This window comes from Rattus rattus, chromosome 5, assembly GCF_011064425.1.
Source record: "Rattus rattus isolate New Zealand chromosome 5, Rrattus_CSIRO_v1, whole genome shotgun sequence".
Lineage (NCBI taxonomy): Eukaryota > Metazoa > Chordata > Mammalia > Rodentia > Muridae > Rattus > Rattus rattus.
The window spans coordinates 93,987,057-94,004,888 of NC_046158.1; the positions used below are offsets into that span (position 1 = coordinate 93,987,057).

Consider the following 17,832-nt stretch of genomic DNA (forward strand, 5'->3'; position numbering starts at 1 on the left):
AAGTCCGGTCTCCCAGAGCCAGGCATTCCCGGCCCATCATGGCTTCTCCTTTACATGTAGCCTTCCTCAGCTTAGCCGTGATCTCCTCAGCCCACACCTCGTGGCCCTTTATTGAAAGATGCCACAGGTGAACCGAGCTCTGATGGGCTCCTGCGAAGAAAGGAAACAGATCCGTCAAGGTAGCAACAGTTGGATTAAATGAGTGCTTAAGTTTGTACCCAGCTGCCTCCAATCATCGAGCTAGCAGCCAAAGCAAGCCGATATGGTATCACTCACTTAAACTGTCTTTTATCCATGCCTCCAAAATGTCTGTTTTCTGGACTGTATTGCCGTGGGCATGCATGACATTTTCTGTTGTTTTTGCAGGTTCGGACCAGGCTTGGTCATCTATTGGTATGGATTTATCCAGGAACTGGACTGCAACCGGGAAAGGGGCATCCTGCTCAAAGCCTCTTTCCCAACAGACATCGTCACCTTATGCCACAGCACAGCTTGACCCCGAAGGTCCCGGAAGAGAAGCCGGAAGCAATGTTACTTTCCTGCAGTATAAACTGCTGGCAACATCTGCCCTGAACTTCAGCTGAACCCTGCTGCTGCCGTCGCAGCCCTACCTCTCTACACAAACATATCAAGAGTTTCTGTTTTCCTTCATCCCTGGGCGATGTGAATAGCCAAGAACTACAGACACAACCCACTCATTATCAGCATTTCTGTCTCTGACAAACAGTTAGTTTATAGATAGTCATAATCTTGCTTCCTTCCGAATGCTTTCTCCTTGTATACTGAACAGAAGAGAAAGTATGGAGACTGAAAGGTATGATTTTTTAGTTCTCCTCCCTGTAATCAAATATATTTTCTTCTAAACCTCCATTCATATTCATTCTCTCTCTCTCTCTCTCTCTCTCTCTCTCTCTCTCTCTCTTCCCTCTCCCTCTCTCTCTCTCTCTCTCTCTCTCCCTCTCCCTCCCCCTCCCCCTCCTCTCTCTTCTGTCCCCCAGTCTCTGCAAGGGTACACTGGTACTGAGTGTTGCATTACCACCGGGGAAAAACCTAGCCAAACCTAGAGAAGCTGGAGACAGGAAGTCCATGAGTAAGTGTTCCTTCTCACCTGGGGCTCAGCAGAGCCGGACCGGAGCCTTTTCCATGGAGTCTCGTGGCCTCCTGACTTCTGTGGCATTCAGCCAAGCTGCAAAAATCCCCCATGATGAGAATTTCCTCTTTTCATAAAGTTGATTTGAACACCAAACACTTCACGTTGACCTCACCTTCAAGTATGAGTTGCAGTTGTGTCTGGAAAACCTTGCTCCTTTGGCTTGAGGCTGAGGCAGAGGACTGAACCCCAGGCTCCTGTCTACAGTGGCCGTCTAAACCGGACTGCAGCCAGCACAGTGTTAGCAGCTATTTTTATGAGATTTTTTTAAAGTACATTCATACATACTGCTTTAAGTCTGCATTTTATACTGCATAATTGTATAATACTCAAATGATTTAGACATTATAAACAGTCAGCTTTGAATGAATTCAGTGTACCAGAAAAATCCTCATGTGATTTTTAAATAAGCAATATAAAAGAGATTTTGTATTTATTCACTTTAATTTCTTCACTTTTATATACTGTACACCAGGCTTCAGTGAGAAGCAAAACATCAATAAAATAATTATAAACCTATCTTTTGGGAAATTAAAAACTAATCTGTATCTCCCCCAAAAAAATGTATTTTGTAAAAAAAAAAAAAAGTTTGCCCTCATGCTTGTAAAAATGTAGCTTTGATAATGTTGAAGAGTTTTAGAAATAAAATTATGACTCTTGGAAACAAATACCTTAACTCATACACATTGGTCAGTTCCTTTTGTACCTGGTTAGAGAAAAGCTTGGTCTCTTACCTTCCTCCCAAGGGTCACAAGTGTGGCAGGTCCAAGACAGGATTTTAAGCCTTCTCTGAGTGCTGGAGAGAGATTTCAACATTTAAGAGTATGGTGCTAAAGGAGCCAAAACCATCCAATGGAAAAAAGATAGCATTTTCAGCAAATGGTGCTGGTTCAACTGGAGGTCAACATGTAAGAATACGAATCATCCATGCTTATCACCCTGTACAAAGCTTAAGTCCAAGTGGATCAGGACCTCCACATCAAACCAGACACTCAAACTAATAGAAGAAAAACTGAGGGGAAGCATCTGGAACACATGGGCACTGGAAAAATTTCCTGAACAAAACACCAATGGCTTATGCTCTAAGATCAGAATGGAAAAAATGGGATCTCATAAAACTGCAAAGCTTCTGTAAGGCAAAGGACACTGTGGTTGAGGACAAAAGCGGCAACCAACAGATTGGGAAAAAGATCTTTACCAATCCTACAACAGATAGAGGCCTTATATCCAAAATATACAAAGAACTCAAAAAGTTAGACCGCAGGGAGACAAATAACCCTATTAAAAAATGGGGTTCAGAGCTAAACAAAGAATTCACAGCTGAGGAATGCCGAATGGCTGAGAAACACCTAAAGAAATGTTCAACATCTTTAGTCATCAGGGAAATGCAAATCAAAACAACCCTGAGATTTCACCTCACACCAGTGAGAATGGCTAAGATCAAAAACTCAGGTGACAGCAAATGCTGGCGAGGATGCGGAGAAAGAGGAACACTCCTCCATTGTTGGTGGGGTTGCAGACTGGTACAACCATTCTGGAAATCAGTCTGGAGGTTCCTCAGAAAATTGGACATTGAACTGCCTGAGGATCCAGCTATACCTCTCTTGGGCATATACCCAAAAGATGCCCCAACATATAAAAAAGACACGTGCTCCACTATGTTCATCGTAGCCTTATTTATAATAGCCAGAAGCTGGAAAGAACCCAGATGCCCTTCAACAGAGGAATGGATACAGAAAATGTGGTACATCTACACAATGAATATTACTCAGCTATCAAAATAACGACTTTTATGAAATTAAGAGGCAAATGGTTGGAACTGGAAAATATCATCCTGAGTGAGCTAACCCAATCACAGAAAGACATACATGGTATGCACTCACTGATAAGTGGCTATTAGCCCAAATGCTTGAATTACCCTAGATGCCTAGAACAAATGAAACTCAAGACGGATGATCAAAATGTGAATGCTTTACCCTTCTTTAAAAAAGGGAACAAGAATACCCTTGGCAGGGAAGAGAGAGGCAAAGATTAAAACAGAGACTGAAGGAACACCCATTCAGAGCCTGCCCCACATGTGGCCCATACATATACAGCCACCCAATTAGACAAGATGGATGAAGCAAAAAGTGCAGACCGACAGGAGCCGGATGTAGATCAGTCCTGAGAGACACAGCCAGAATACAGCAAATACAGAGGCGAATGCCAGCAGCAAACCACTGAACTGAGAACGGGACCCCCGTTGAAGGAATCAGAGAAAGAACTGGAAGAGCTTGAAGGGGCTTGAGACCCCATATGTACAACAATGCCAACCAACCAGAGCTTCCAGGGACTAAGCCACTACCTAAAGACTATACATGAACTGACCCTGGACTCTGACCTCATAGGTAGCAATGAATATCCTAGTAAGAGCACCAGTGGAAGGGAAGCCCTGGGTCCTGCTAAGACTGAACCCCCAGTGAACTAGACTGTCGGGGAGGCGGCAATGGGGGAGGGTTGGGAGGAACACCCATAAGGAAGGGGGAGGGAAGGGGATGTTTGCCCGAAACCGGAAAGGAATAACACTGAAATGTATATAAGAAATACTCAAGTTAATAAAAAAAAAAAAAAAGTATGGTGCTTTTGCAGAGGATCCAGGAAATCTTAGAAAAGAAGGTAGAGTTACCAGTAAGGTGGAGTCAGGCAGACTCCTGTTTCCACCTAGAATGCAGCATGCAGGTTTGGTGTATGAAATAGAGAGACGATTTGAGACCCACTACATGGACTTTATACACAGTTTAAAGAAAAATATTAAAATCTGGTTTCATGGTATGCCCTAAGCTAGCAGTTTGGTTTGTTTTGGTTTGGGTTTGAGGAGTTAGAAGGGGTGCAGTAAATTACATGTATCTGCACAGATGTTGAAAATCTTTCTAAACCCTTGTCAAAGATTTGCTTGTCTTAACATTAGCCTAATTTATGATGACCATTCACTAATAAATTGTAAACGCCCAAAAGGTGCTTTCATTTGCTGTTTACCCTTCTACCTGACATAATGTGTTGTGGCAAAGTTTCACTGAGCCCCCAACAGAGATACCACCTTGTACCTTGAAGCATTTGGCCCTTCAGAGCAAGAAAGAAACCAACGGTAAACTATGTCCTGTAGTAACGTTATGGGTGACTCAAAAACCAGTGTGACCCCGTGTCCACTGTGCCTGAGACATCGGAGAAGGAGTGACACTCCCAGATGGGAAGCTTAAAATCTCTTTGACTTTTCTTTTGTCTTAAAAATGCTTCTCTGAGTGCTGGAGAAAGATTTCAACATTTAAGAGTATGGTGCTTTTGCAGAGGATCCAGGTTCAAACCCCAGCCCCAGTAGCACCTCCAGGTAACCCATGTCCTCCATGAGTACCACGCACGTACATGGCACACATACATACATACATGCAGATATACAGAACACTTATACAGATGTCTTAAAAATGCCTCTTCGGCATCCCTATATGTTGCTCGACTGATTATTTTTATAGTATAGGCAATCCAAGCTTTAGCCCTGGATAGCAATCGTGGGATAGCTTACTTTTATGCCTGTCATCAATAGAGCATCAATGTTTAAGCCAAATCTTTAACATCTTCATGAACCATTTTGCACACTGTGCTGATGAACTGCACCAAGTCAGGATGCAGGAATATGAGTAAAACATAACTAAACAGTGCTCTCTCTGCCCCAGGATTTGCCACACACCTGTACCCACAAGCCTCCTAGACCCCTTTGAACAAGGGATAGGGATTGACTCCGAACAAGGCTGATGCACCTGATGTTCAGGGTGACTGTGTGACTCCTCTCTGTCCTTCTCTCCCCTTCCTAAAGAACCATAAACAATCGAGAATCTTTTTTTTTTTTACCTTCCAGTAAGGTGTATGTCAACTTTTTTACACATGATAAAGTTCAGAGTTCTGAAGTCCACCGCTCAAGAGGATTCATTTTAAGTATGAGCCCTCATTACCTGCAAGGCTTAACACCACTCTGGAAAAAAATGATGAATTATTGGCCTTCAGGGATTGCATTAACTCCTGAGAGCCACCAGGGAGGAGGCTGCTTAGAGCCCTGATGAGGTAGTCTAAATAGTCCCCTGGCTGGCTACACTAATTAACACCCAGCACCAAAGTGAACAGTTAGTTCACTCGCTCTCCCTGGGGACCTGCACCCATTGTTTACTCTCTACACTGGAACCAAGATACCTGGTGTTTGCTCTTTTGAACCTGTTTCAGGCCTTGAGTTTCAATTAAATGAACTCTAAAGAGCAATGTGTGTTTCTTCTCTCCCTGTTTCTTCCTGGTCATCTTCCCTTTCATTAACCTCAAGTTTCCTTCCACGTGGTTATGCCTTCTACTAGTCTCTTTATTGTTTCTTTGTAGACAATAATCCCAGAAGCAAGATACGTCTTCTCTAGATCCTTGGGAGGTCATAACTGACTAATCTCCTCAAGTAAAAGCAAAACTCACGCAGAATGCACGTTACCAGTGCCTATAGGATCCTGCGTGCTTAATGTAGAAATATTTCATATAAGATTTATGCCTGAGGCAAATGTTTTGGCAAAAGGAGCCAACAAAGCTGGTCATGGCAGCAAATGTCATTAGTCCCTGCACTCAGGAGACAGGGGCAGTCTGGTTTACATAGACGTTTCCAGGCCAGCCAAGGCTACAATATGAGCCTCTGTCTCAGAGGAGGAAAAAAAAAATCACAAAAGAAGCCAAGCCATGGAAGGTTTTATAGCGTCTTTCAGCCCGCATGATTGTGTTCAGCTGATCATAGTTGTGAATTAGAACAGTAAAATTTCTGTCTGGCTTAGTGAGTCACTCTGCCCCATTATTGTGAGAGCAGCTTGTCATTGTCCAGGATTCTGAGAGGAGACTGCTTCATAGAATAGGTATTTGATGACAAGGATGGGAGGAGACGCTCTCCCTGTGGGCACATTCTTAATTAGGGTTAAAGAACAAAGTAAGAGGGAACTCAGCAGACAAACAATGGAAATGCGCCTGCAGTGTCACCAGAAAAGCACAAGTTGCCCATCTCAACCTGAGTCACTCTTAGGTTAAGGAGGGGTCATGAGTGACATGGTTGAGCCTAATCATCTTACTGACCTTCCTTTCTGAAGAGAACCCAATCTCAAACTGCTTTGTGAAGAGCGTGCCTGATTCTAAAGGTTAAATAAGGAAAGATGGGATTATGAATTAAATAATAGCCAGAAGAGCCTGGGCTCCCTTCGTGTTTTGTGCTTTCCTGCTATTGTTTTGAATATGGCTATGAGACAAAGAGCCGCTTAGGTCAAGCACCATAAATTACAGTTTTCATACAATACTGATTCACGAAAATGATTTCAAAGCTTGATCAAAGTAATTCCAAAGAGCCTTTTAAAACTTCTCTACAATACTCGGGGGACAGGAAGTTTTCACGTGATGCCTTGATTCATTTCAGTGAGTGTAGCTGAGTTCAATTTGGGTGCTATGCCTTCTTCATAAAAAATCACAAAACACTGCGTACAACTTGTGCTTGGTGCTTCCAGTGTGAGGACAAAGATGGTAGGTTTAATCTAATTACCTACAACTACCAAACGTCCTGAGTCACTTGGAAAGAAATGAGACATATTACTGGTTTTCTTTTCTTGACTATAGCTTGCCCATCCTTATGTTCAAAAGATACTTGCTAAGCCGTGTTTACCCCCCAACACTCGAGATGATAGAACAGGGCTTCCTTTTGTATTTCAATAAGGCAAAAGCTGTGTTTGTTTTTCATTCCTTTTCCCTCTCTTTAATTTCTCCTGAGCTGCCTCATGTCATAGAAGAGGATGATAAAAACTAAACCAGTACCAGCAAAACAGAGAGAGTCCTCAGCTCCACCACGAGTGCAGTGAAGTAGACCAGGGTGGCCATGTCAGGTGCAACTGCTGAACCTTGTTACTCAGTCAGACCAGCTCCACTCCTTTAAAAGAAGGTCATTTTGAAATGCCAGAATGAAATATAACCACGTCAATTGCGTAATAACAGTTGAAGTTCAGCGCTTAATTGAGGACCAAACATGAAGCCAGTGACCATTAACCTAAAATGGCCATTAATTCTCCTGGAAGCTGCTGCTTTTTAAAGATATTTCTAGAATAACTTAAACTGATCCTTTGTGGTGGTGGGGGGGTGTCTTTAGTCATTTTTCATATCCAATGCAAATCCATTCATTCAGAAATAATTCAGTATGTCTGGGTAAGCTTTGTGGCATTTTTTTTTTATTGAAACTATTTTGGAAGGAATCAAAATCCAGGCAAAACTAACTCTTTACAGAAAACTATAGTTCCTTGTTTTCTTAATAAATATCATATTGATCACATTATTTTTGTTTGTTTATTGTAAATTTCCAGTTAGATTATTATCTTCTTGGGGGGAGAAACTATATCTATTTCACTGACTTCCCCTCACTCCAGAACTTATTAAAATTCCTGGACAGAGAAGCAGATTAGTAACTGTTGAATGAAGAAATGATTGCTAAATTTATATTGAATATGTCCTCACTTTCATTACACAAATAATTGGGGCCATTTCTCTCTTTTTTGTTTTTTCTTGATCCTTCTTATAATGCCTAGTACATGTCAAAATGCTTCCTGGTCATGGAAGTGGCTGACTTGTTTTAGAGAAAGCAGCTCTGCTCTTTCGCCTATGGAATCTGACCTTTGAAGAGAAGCTGTGTACACTCCTCAGTGGGTGCATCCTTATTAGTCATCAATTCAAGTGTATCATCATTTGAAACCCAAAGGCACTCTATTTCCTCATGTTCTGGAAACATGCACCATCAGATTCCCAGATTCCATAATCATCTAGAGAGAGCTGACCCACCGTAAAGGTACCAATGAGACCTGCCCATTTTGATACTCAATATTCCTGATGTAGTTCTAGCATTAAGGCTATTTAAGACACAAATACCAGGTCTCCAGTGTGGATTTACAAGTCTTGGAAGTATTGGGGAACTTTTTCAGGGTAATGAAGATATGCAGATGAAAATTTTTTTAAAAAACTTGGAAATATAGTTAGTCAAAATGGAAACAGCAGAAGACTTGAAATTTGCACAAGAGACAACCATTACAGCAAGAGACGATGGAGATGTGTGGAGATTTTAATAAAATATTTAACCAAACTGTTTTCAGCAAATAATTTTGTGTTTGCCTATGCTACTGAACTTGATGCTGTTGGAATAGATTCCAAGGTCAGGCTCAGCTCTGTGAATACCTCATATGTTCTTTTCCTGCCCTGGACCACTCATGTCAAGTACAAAAGCATCCTAAGCAACTGGTACAGAATTCCTCGGCCTAAGTACTAAAGCCAGCAGTGACATTTTCTCATAGTATTATAACATCAAGTAAAGTTTCTGTTTATAACTAAATTATGTGAATGAAGTTTACATAATTGGGTCTGAAGACATGGCTCTGTGATTAAGAGCTCTACCCTTGGAGAGGACCCAAGGACAAGTCCCAGCACTCAATTCAACAGCTCACAACTGCCCTGTAACTCTGGTGTCAGAGGAGAGAAGGACCTAATGTCTCTGACTTGAGAGGGCACCTACACAACATGCACATACAGAGAGAGAGAGAGAGAGAGAGAGAGAGAGAGAGAGAGAGAGAGAGAGAGAGGAGAGAGAGAGAAACTTTAAAACAATGAAAATAAATATTTGATAACATTCAATAAGCCAAATGGATTAATCAAATTGTCATTTTAAAATAAGTTATACAATGTAAGTGCACAAAAATTTAGTAACTGTAGTAGTAAAATAGATGCTCATAAATTGTATAATGCTATTGATTAAAAACAGAGTCTATCAGTTTAGTTACTAGAGATCTGCAGTTTGCAGAATATCTTAGATTAGATAGTCTTCTACACTCCCTAGTCTGGGGAATTTATTTCTTTGGCGGGTTGGGGGTTGGTTAATTGGATGGCTAGAACTTTTGTTGCGGCCGTTGCTCTGTTTTATATTTTGAGGCGGACTCTCACTGTGTAGACCATACTAAACTCAAACTCACAGACAGGGTGGGTGGCTCCATCCCTAGGCCAATGAGACTAAGACAGACGGCTGAGCTTAGCATGGTGGTGCACACCTTTAATCCCAGCATTTGGGAGCAGAGGTGGATGGATCTCTGTAAGTTTGAGGCCAGCCTGGTCTACAAAGGAAGTCCAGAACAGCCAGGTCTATTACACAGAGAAATGCTGTCTCAAAAAACAAAGAAAGATAGCTGTGCGTGAGTCAGAGTGAGCCAGTAAGCTACAGTCCTCCATGGCTTCTGCTGCAGTTCCTGCTGGAGTGTCTGTCCTGGCTTCTCTCTGTGATGGACAGTGACCGGGATTCTAAACTGAAATAAAACCCGTTCCTCCCCGCAAGTTGCTTTTGGCTATGGTATTTATCACAGCAACAGAAAAGCAAACTAGAAGAGGCTAATCATCCATGCCTGAGAGTTCCCAATACTTTAAATTATATTTATGGTTTACAAACAAAAAAAATATATTTTTTTAGTGATCACTCTCTCGAACCTTACTGTTTAAGTCCTGCCCAGATGCAGTAATTTCTAGAGTAGATGGGAGCTGAGATTTTTATATCTATTTTATTTTCACCTTAGTATTCAAAACCCCTTAACGCTGGTAACACCTAGGTTCTTAGCATTGTCGTCTAACCTGAGGATGAACCACTGAGAATGACACTTACACAATAAAGGTAGTCTTCCTCTGGCCAACTTACGATTGATTTCTTTTCCTTACACTGGGTGAGGGTGGAGGATCTCCAGGTTGCACTTACCATATTTCCTCACTCTAAAGATAAGATTATATCCCTAGGAATGATCAACCCCCCAATCAACATATAAAGTTCTGGAACTACAGTCAGGAGCCCAGGAGGCAAACAGGCTCTAAGGCAGTCCAGAGTCCCCGCCTCCCTACTCAACAGACACCAGGCTCGCTAAAGGCTTCAGACTTCCTCTGCAAACTGCAATGATACCTATCATGCAGGGCTATTACGGGGATTAGATAAGATTAGTGTTTGATACACCATCAATCACGGCTGCCCTAAAACTGGCATCGTCATATATTATAGCTGTGTTACGTATTATATAACTATTAATAAATTATTGGAACATGGATCTATTTCAGGGCCTGGGGACACAGCTCAGAGGGTAATGTGCTCCCTGCCTAGGCATGAGGACCTGAGTTTGGAGCCACAATTCACCAGGGCTCCGTATGCTGTAACCCTAGCTGTATTTAGGGAGCGGGGGCCATAACAGGCAGATTCTGAAACTCATCGGCTAGGTACTCTAGCTGAAATACCACACTGTAGGTTTAGTATGAGATGCCATTTCAGAAAGTAAGGAAGAGAGTGATAAAGACATACGATGTTATCTATAGCCTTAATATGTACACATACATGAGTGTACCTGTAACACAAAATCATAACACATACACACACACACACACACACACACACACACACACACAGAGGCAATGAACATTTCACAAATGATATGCACTATTTAAAACTCTATTTTCTATGTTGGTTGAGAAGTCATTGTGAAGTAGATGGCTTGCCTTGTTCCATCTGCTTTTCTGACACCCATTTAGAACAACCAAAGTTTGCCAGAAGTTGAGAGCAGCAGGGGAAGGTCATCCTTTGAGAGCAGACATGTGTTGACTTCTCTGTTTGCACAGACAGATATCCAGTTTACATTCCTGTGCTCTGCAGAGTGCGGAGACAGCCAGCCTGTGTTTCTTTTGATACAGACAGTAACCTTTGCCATAAATACAACCTCAGCAGCCAGACAGAGCAGGAAGCAGCCAGCACTTACACATCTGATTGACAGCTCAAGTCCTGGTGCACCAGATGCACCCCTAAACATTTGTGGGTTTGTCACCACAAACAGGCTTCTTTAAGGGGACCAAAACACCTTTTCCAGCCATTGTTAATTCAATCAAAATCCATCAAAAGCATTGATGCTATCTGAATTTGATCTTTGGGAAAAAACAAAAAGGCAAAACAGAGGGAAGTGGACAAATTAGTACCTTGTTGCTGGATTCTCCCGCTAATGATTATGACACTATTTAGAAGGTTTTAGCTTTTGTGTTAATTTGTTTGTCTGTTCAAAGATGAGACTTTCACTAGCACACCACTCTCGAACATAAACCTCGTCAGATAATGGGCAAGCTGAACTATTTTTGAACAGTTGAAATAGCACCACTGCTCCCCTCATGAAAAGTGCACTGTGCTGCTAGGCTAAGAACCGCCTTCCTATTGGCTGCTGAAAACAGTAGCACAAACATGGTAGGCCCACAGTGTGCTCCTCCCACCAAGGGCATGAAGAGCAGTGTGCCACTGTCCACGGAGTCAAACAGTCCTCCACCAGGAATCTGAGTGCTCTGGTGTTCTGTTCAGAGAGCCCGACAAATCCAGCTTCACATCTTGTAACTTCTAAAGGGGGCTGATTTCTCTTCATCCATTCTAGGCCGCCTGAAAACCCAGAAGTATTTTTGAAATATTAAAATGTATAACAAGCAAATCACTTATACTACCCAGACTGGTCTGCAGTCAACCTACAGAGAATTCTCTCTATTGATAGGCATAGCCCGTAAAAGAGGGACACAGAAATACCCAGGTAGGAGGTCCCCTGGGTCCTGTGCCACACCTCTAGCTTCAATCACAGGTAACTACAAGTTAGAAGATAAGTTCTAGATGGCTTTCCTGAGGTTTCATTGTGTCCCCAGTGTCCCCTTCCTTACAGGTATGTTTTAGATCTATAAAAAGGATGACATACCAACAATTTCCCAGTGCCCTGGAGACTCAAGCAGAAGGGCTGCAAATTAAGGCTAGTCTGAGCGACACAGAAAGACCCGATCTTAAAAAGAAAAAGTTTTGAAATGGAAAATGGTTTATTTAAAAAAAAAAACTCTTTTTCTTTTTACTTTTACTCACACAAAGTGAAGTTGAGTAGAACAGTCCTTGGGAATTACTTTGCAATGGACCCATTTCACACAGTAGACTGTAGAGTATAGAAATGATTTAGACTTTGCGATCAAATTTGAAAATTTCAGACATGATATGAATATAAAATGTCACATTGGGATCATAATTTCAAAACATAAAGCCTTCATGCAATCTGTCCTGGGGTTGTATGTAGTGTGTGTGTGTGTGTGTGTGTATGTGTGTGTGTGTGTGTATGTGTGTGTGTGTGTGTGATGCTGGGAACTACATCCTGGACTTCCCATATACTAGGTAGCAGTTTGCCATTGAGCTATGGCTTCCGCTCTTTGATCTGGTGATCAGCTAAGTAAGTCTGGTTTAAGTTTATGAAGTCCCCATAGCATCTGTTCCTCCACTTGTCCACATCACAGGAAAAGTAGTGAGGAAGGGCTTCCTGGTGCTGTAAGAACCATAACTACCCCTAGGCTGGTACAGAAGGCTCTCTAGAAACATCCTGATTGGCTCCTGTGGCTTCCTGGAGGACCTAATGTGTCAGTTCCAGAACAGAACAGTAAACAGACCCTTAGGACAGAAATCTACTGAGACAGTTATCGCTTCCTGACTGCCTAGAAGGGAGATGATGCACAGAAGATACAATTTGCTGTCTCACAAATCTCTGTCTGTCTGTCTGTCTCCCTCCATCCCTCACTCCTCCTCCTCTCCTTCATTCCTCTCTTCCTCTCTTTTCTCTCCCTCTCTTTACCCCTCTTTACATCCTCTCTAACAGAATACAATTTGATCCTGGGCCTGGGAGAGGATGTATCATTGTATGACCAGGAAGACAAGCATCAGTGCTGAGCCCTCAGTACCACATGTAACACAGAGTGGGAACAAAAGCTTACTTTAATGTTTCAGAAAGCTCCTCTTCCCTGAAGAAAGGAAGGTCCTCTTCTGCCATGTTAACCCTTTCAGTGTTAGGACGGAAAGGTGAAAGCTGTGACCATCTGTGACCATGAGGGAAACAGCTAGAACTGTTAAGCCAATGTTAGTATTACAATCCTTTCTACCCGAGGAGAAAGCAATGAATCCGTTTTTTTGCAGTTTTAGTGAGACCTGTGTTACTTGTGTCAAAATGCATTCCTAACTGAAGCAGAGATCATATGAATTGCAGCCTGTACTAATCTCTCATTCTGTCCTATAAAAAATATGTGGTCAAAATTTCCAACCAATTTACTGATTTATCAGACATATCCAGAGACACTGAGTCCACAGAGACACTTCACCTAAATTCTATGAGTACTTAAGTGGAAACTCGAGGGTTCTTTGGAAAGTTAGTTGGATGGTGTTTTTGCTGGGACAAACTCGTGAAGGAACCTTTTACTGAAGCAGGCACAGGAGAGAGGATGTTCTGCTAAAGCAAACAGGTGAAAGGACATGTGATGAAGAATTCTTTGCTAACAACACACATGTATTGGTCTGCCTTCCATTGTGTAGTTGAACTGCATTCGTTGGGACTCCATAGAAAGAAACACACCAACAGACTTCTGCTGGTGTACTGCAGTTTCTTGCCACTTCCAATCCCTTGGAAGAACTTGGGCTGATTGGATGCATTTGCTAAGGCAAAATCCATGGAGGACATGTTATGTTTGGAGGATATAAATAGGACTCAATGGAGTGAAGGAGAGGGGGCTTGGCTTGCTGGTACAGCTAGTTGTGCAACATTCCTGATCTTCACTTCTCTGAGAGAAGCACACCTGAGAACTTCTCCTGGTGTCCCTCTAGGTGACTCCTGCTGACTTGAGGTGAGGCTGAGGCCTAGCTGTCTCTGCTAGGTCATGCCACCAATGTTGCTAACCTGACTCTACTGAACTGGGCTGCTAGTGTATCTGTGAAATGTTTTCGAATGAATCGAGATGCCGCTACTTGTGAACCTGTGAACCTGTGAACTGAACTGATGATTTCCAGAAAACAGAGACAGGAGTTACTACAAAGAACCTTTCTAAACAGGTCCACTCCCACATATCCTTTCCTTTCCACTATCTCTGGTGAGTGATGGCTACAAGGGAGATTAAAGTGTTTAAGAACCAGCATTAAAAATAAGGCTTGAAAAAATTAAAGTTACAAGTACTAGAAAAGAGGCTAATTCTCTTTCAAAACAAGACAAATCCTGTAATTTATAATGTAGCAACACAACATTTTTGGATGATATGTTTCGGTGTATATCTTCCAGGAATGTCACTAATAACATTGATATGGGGTTAAAGAGAGGACTCAGTAGTTCAGGACTCTGACTACTCTTATTGAGGGTCTGGGTTTGATTCCAAGCATCAACAAGGTGGCTCACAGAGATTTGCATCTCCATTTCCAAAAGATCCAGTGCTCTCTTCTGACCTCCTCACTCATGTGGTATACAGACACACACAGGCAGGATATTATAATGTATCCTAAGCTAGTCTAGAACTCAAGATCCTAGAGTTTCAGCCTCCTGAGAGCTAAGATTATGGGTATGTATCACCATGTGTAGCACCTATACACATAAAATCAAATTAAAACTAAGAATATAGATGTTAAAAACAACAATGCAAAAATTAGGGAGTAGAAGTGTCTCACTAGAGAAAACAAACCCTTAGTGAATAGAATTATTTTTGGGTAATAATTTCTCATGTTCTTCTCCCACCCCTACTTGAATATGTTGTCTATTTCCTTAATTTCTATTAAACATTACAGTAATAAGGACTGAAGTAACTGGGATGGGTATGTAATATGCTGCTCACTCAAATAGACATGGTCATTTGTGAAAGAGGAGGCAAAGGCCTAGTACTGATGTCTAAAGCTTCAACCTGGATGCTGGATCCACTCACAGATCCAGTTTTCACAAGCTCCTATGGGCTCAGCAATTTACTCAGCTTCCTAGGTCTCTTCAGTAACTATGGAGATGGTTAGCACAACCTGTGTTTGCAGCAACTCAAACACTTGATATATCTAAAGTATTTATGTCAGGACCAAAAATGTGGAAATATTTGATAAGTGTAGCCATCGCTAGTACCTCTTTTTCAAATATAGTCATGGTAACTTAGACATCAAGTAATTTGTCCAGTAAAATCTTAGAAAAGCTAGTTTACCACTAAAGAATTATTCATGTAGGCACATAGAAAGATGTTTCACATCATGTTCAACCCTGAAAAGTCATAAGAAGCCACTATAAACCTATTAGAACAACATATATAAAAACATTATTTGCCAGACATGATGACACACACCTATAATCTCAGCACTCAGGAGACTGGAACACTAAGATCGTAAGTTCGAGGCTAGCCCAGGATATATAGTAATACCCTGCCTGAAAACAAAATTAAACAAAAAATGGCATCAAATGTTGAGGGAAAATGTGAAGCAACTAGAATATACATTGCTGATGAGAATGAGAATACTAGCTCCTTGATTAAACATCGAGGAATTTATTATAAAATTAACCCAGCACAGCTATTTCTGAACATGTACCCAAGAGAAGCAAAGACATGAGCTCTTACACACACACACACACACACACATATATATATATATATATATATATATATATATATATACATATATATATTATTGTTAATCATAAAGGCCCCAACTTAGAAAATGTCCAATTTTTAATGGATAAACAAATTGTGGTATATCCATTCAATGAAGCACTATGGAACAATAACAAGGGAGTGACTTTCCAATGCATACCATACCATAAGTCAATCTCAGAAGAATTAAACTAAATATAAGCTAGATTCAAAGGCTATATTCTAGATTATTCTACTTCATATACTATTCTAAAAAAGCAATAGAAATAGAAAGAGATAGAAATCATAGCAGATTTCCAGGGTTCAAGGTGGAGGGGAACAAAATAAACAACAAGGGAGCCACAAAAGAACCTTTTAAGATGTTGAACTATTTTTACCATTTAACGCTAATGATGGTTATGGACTGTTAAAAAAAAAAAAAAAAGATGAATGGTGTAGTTGTCTTTGATGACTTTGTGGGTTCTTTTTTCTCTAGCTTTCTCCACCCTCCTTTTACCCTTTCACCCTTTCGTTTCTTTTATTTACTGTGAGATTACTTCCTGCTGATTAGGAACATTGAGTCCCTTGGGGCAAGTTTAATCCTCTTTGTCGGGATATCTAACTTCTTTATCATCTTGTTTCTTCTCTGCACACGACTACTTAACAAACCTCGACCAACAACAACTGACAACAACAACCAAGCAACCAACCATCCCCCAACAACAACCAACAACCCAAACGGCCTCTTGGGGCTCTAGCATTTATCCACTCGCAAAAAAGTCCCCAGAATTCCAAAAGTCACCCAGTTGCAGAAGCTATGTGCAGCTGGCAAAATCACACCCCTGCTAAAGCACAAGGAAAATCATAATTAGTTGCTGTAGACAACCTAAGCAGGCCTATATCCCACGCCTGGAATTAAAATGAAAACATATCCTTATAATATTTCTGTGTCTTTCAAAGAAACCAAAATTCTCACTACAGAACCATGCACCAGAAAGGATTGTACTTCTTAAAATTATACCTTAATAAAAAAAAAAAAAAACAAATACGAATTTTTAAAATTAGGTTAATGTTTTCAAATGAGTTCATTACACTTCAGTAATCTTCTGACTATTTACAAGTTCAACTTTTTTTTTCAATTCAATCTATTAGTTATAAGATGTTAGCTACATTGTCTAAACCAATTCTACTGAAGATAGGTATATTCATGGTCAATATGGTGTCAGTGCAAAACTTTTAAATATGAAATTGTATTCATGTCAAATTGTTGAGTAACTCTTTCTTCACAGCTCTTTGTACAAAACATCCATTCAACACTGTTCAACAAAAGTTCGTTTTTTAAAAAATCTTGAAAATAGCATGGTACACACTTCCAAATACCACCTAGATCCCCAAATCTAGATCATTTCTAAGTATATTTAGAAACACCTCCATGACATTATGCAGTCCCATTATCTGGAATGATGCCAGGCGCATAATAAGCAAGTGATAAGTATTTGTTATTGTATTTCACTTTCCTCTATCTTATGAAAGTGGATAGTCTAGTGGCTTTTGTCACTTTCCTGACATTTGCCACCACCTCACACCTCTAACTCAGCCTCACCTTTGTTCAAGCATCTACTATTCCCAGGATCACTTCCCTGGGAGAAGAAAGCCCTTGTCTCAGTCCCAAAGGGCACTACACGACTATTCAAAGCTTTTCAACCCCCTTTATCCCTACCACTGATTGGTATGTAGTGGACATATCATGCAATTGACACGGGAGAAAACTGAGTGAACATGTGCTGCGGGGGTGGAAGGTTGCTTCTGGAAAAAGTTTTCCTTGCTGGCCATGAGGGAAGCAAAGTCTGTTTTCTTCTGGCTGTGGTCGCGTCTGGAAGATGTATGACTTGCTGCACCATCTGGCTACCAGGAGCAGGGGTGACAGCAGACGAGCCAGGGCTGGCTTAGAGGCTGAGAAGGCATTCAAAAAGAATAGTTCCCGGCTCTCCTGACATCACTAGGTCCCTGAATCAACTCCCTTCCTTCCTCTATTTCCGTACTTCCCATTTCTCAGACAATAAATCTGCTTTACTCTTAAAGCCAGTTGGGTCTGCTTGTTCTGTTATCTGGAACCAAAACCCATTATAATGGATAAATCTACTTATAGAAGATTCCTCACCTCCTAACAGGGTGCAAGAGGGGCTAAA

At 41.2% G+C, this 17,832-nt stretch overlaps 1 protein-coding gene across 1 annotated transcript in view; it reads left to right on the top strand.

Moving 5' to 3' along the window:
• Nucleotides 1–813, top strand: part of C5H15orf41 (chromosome 5 C15orf41 homolog) — a 198,785-nt gene extending 197,972 nt beyond the window's left edge. The window contains exon 11 of the mRNA XM_032903901.1: nt 367–813. Within this exon, the coding sequence (XP_032759792.1) occupies nt 367–496 (130 nt within the window). The 3' untranslated portion in view covers nt 497–813. The remainder of the gene's footprint in view (nt 1–366) is intronic.
• The last annotated feature ends 17,019 nt before the right edge of the window (nt 814–17,832 follow it).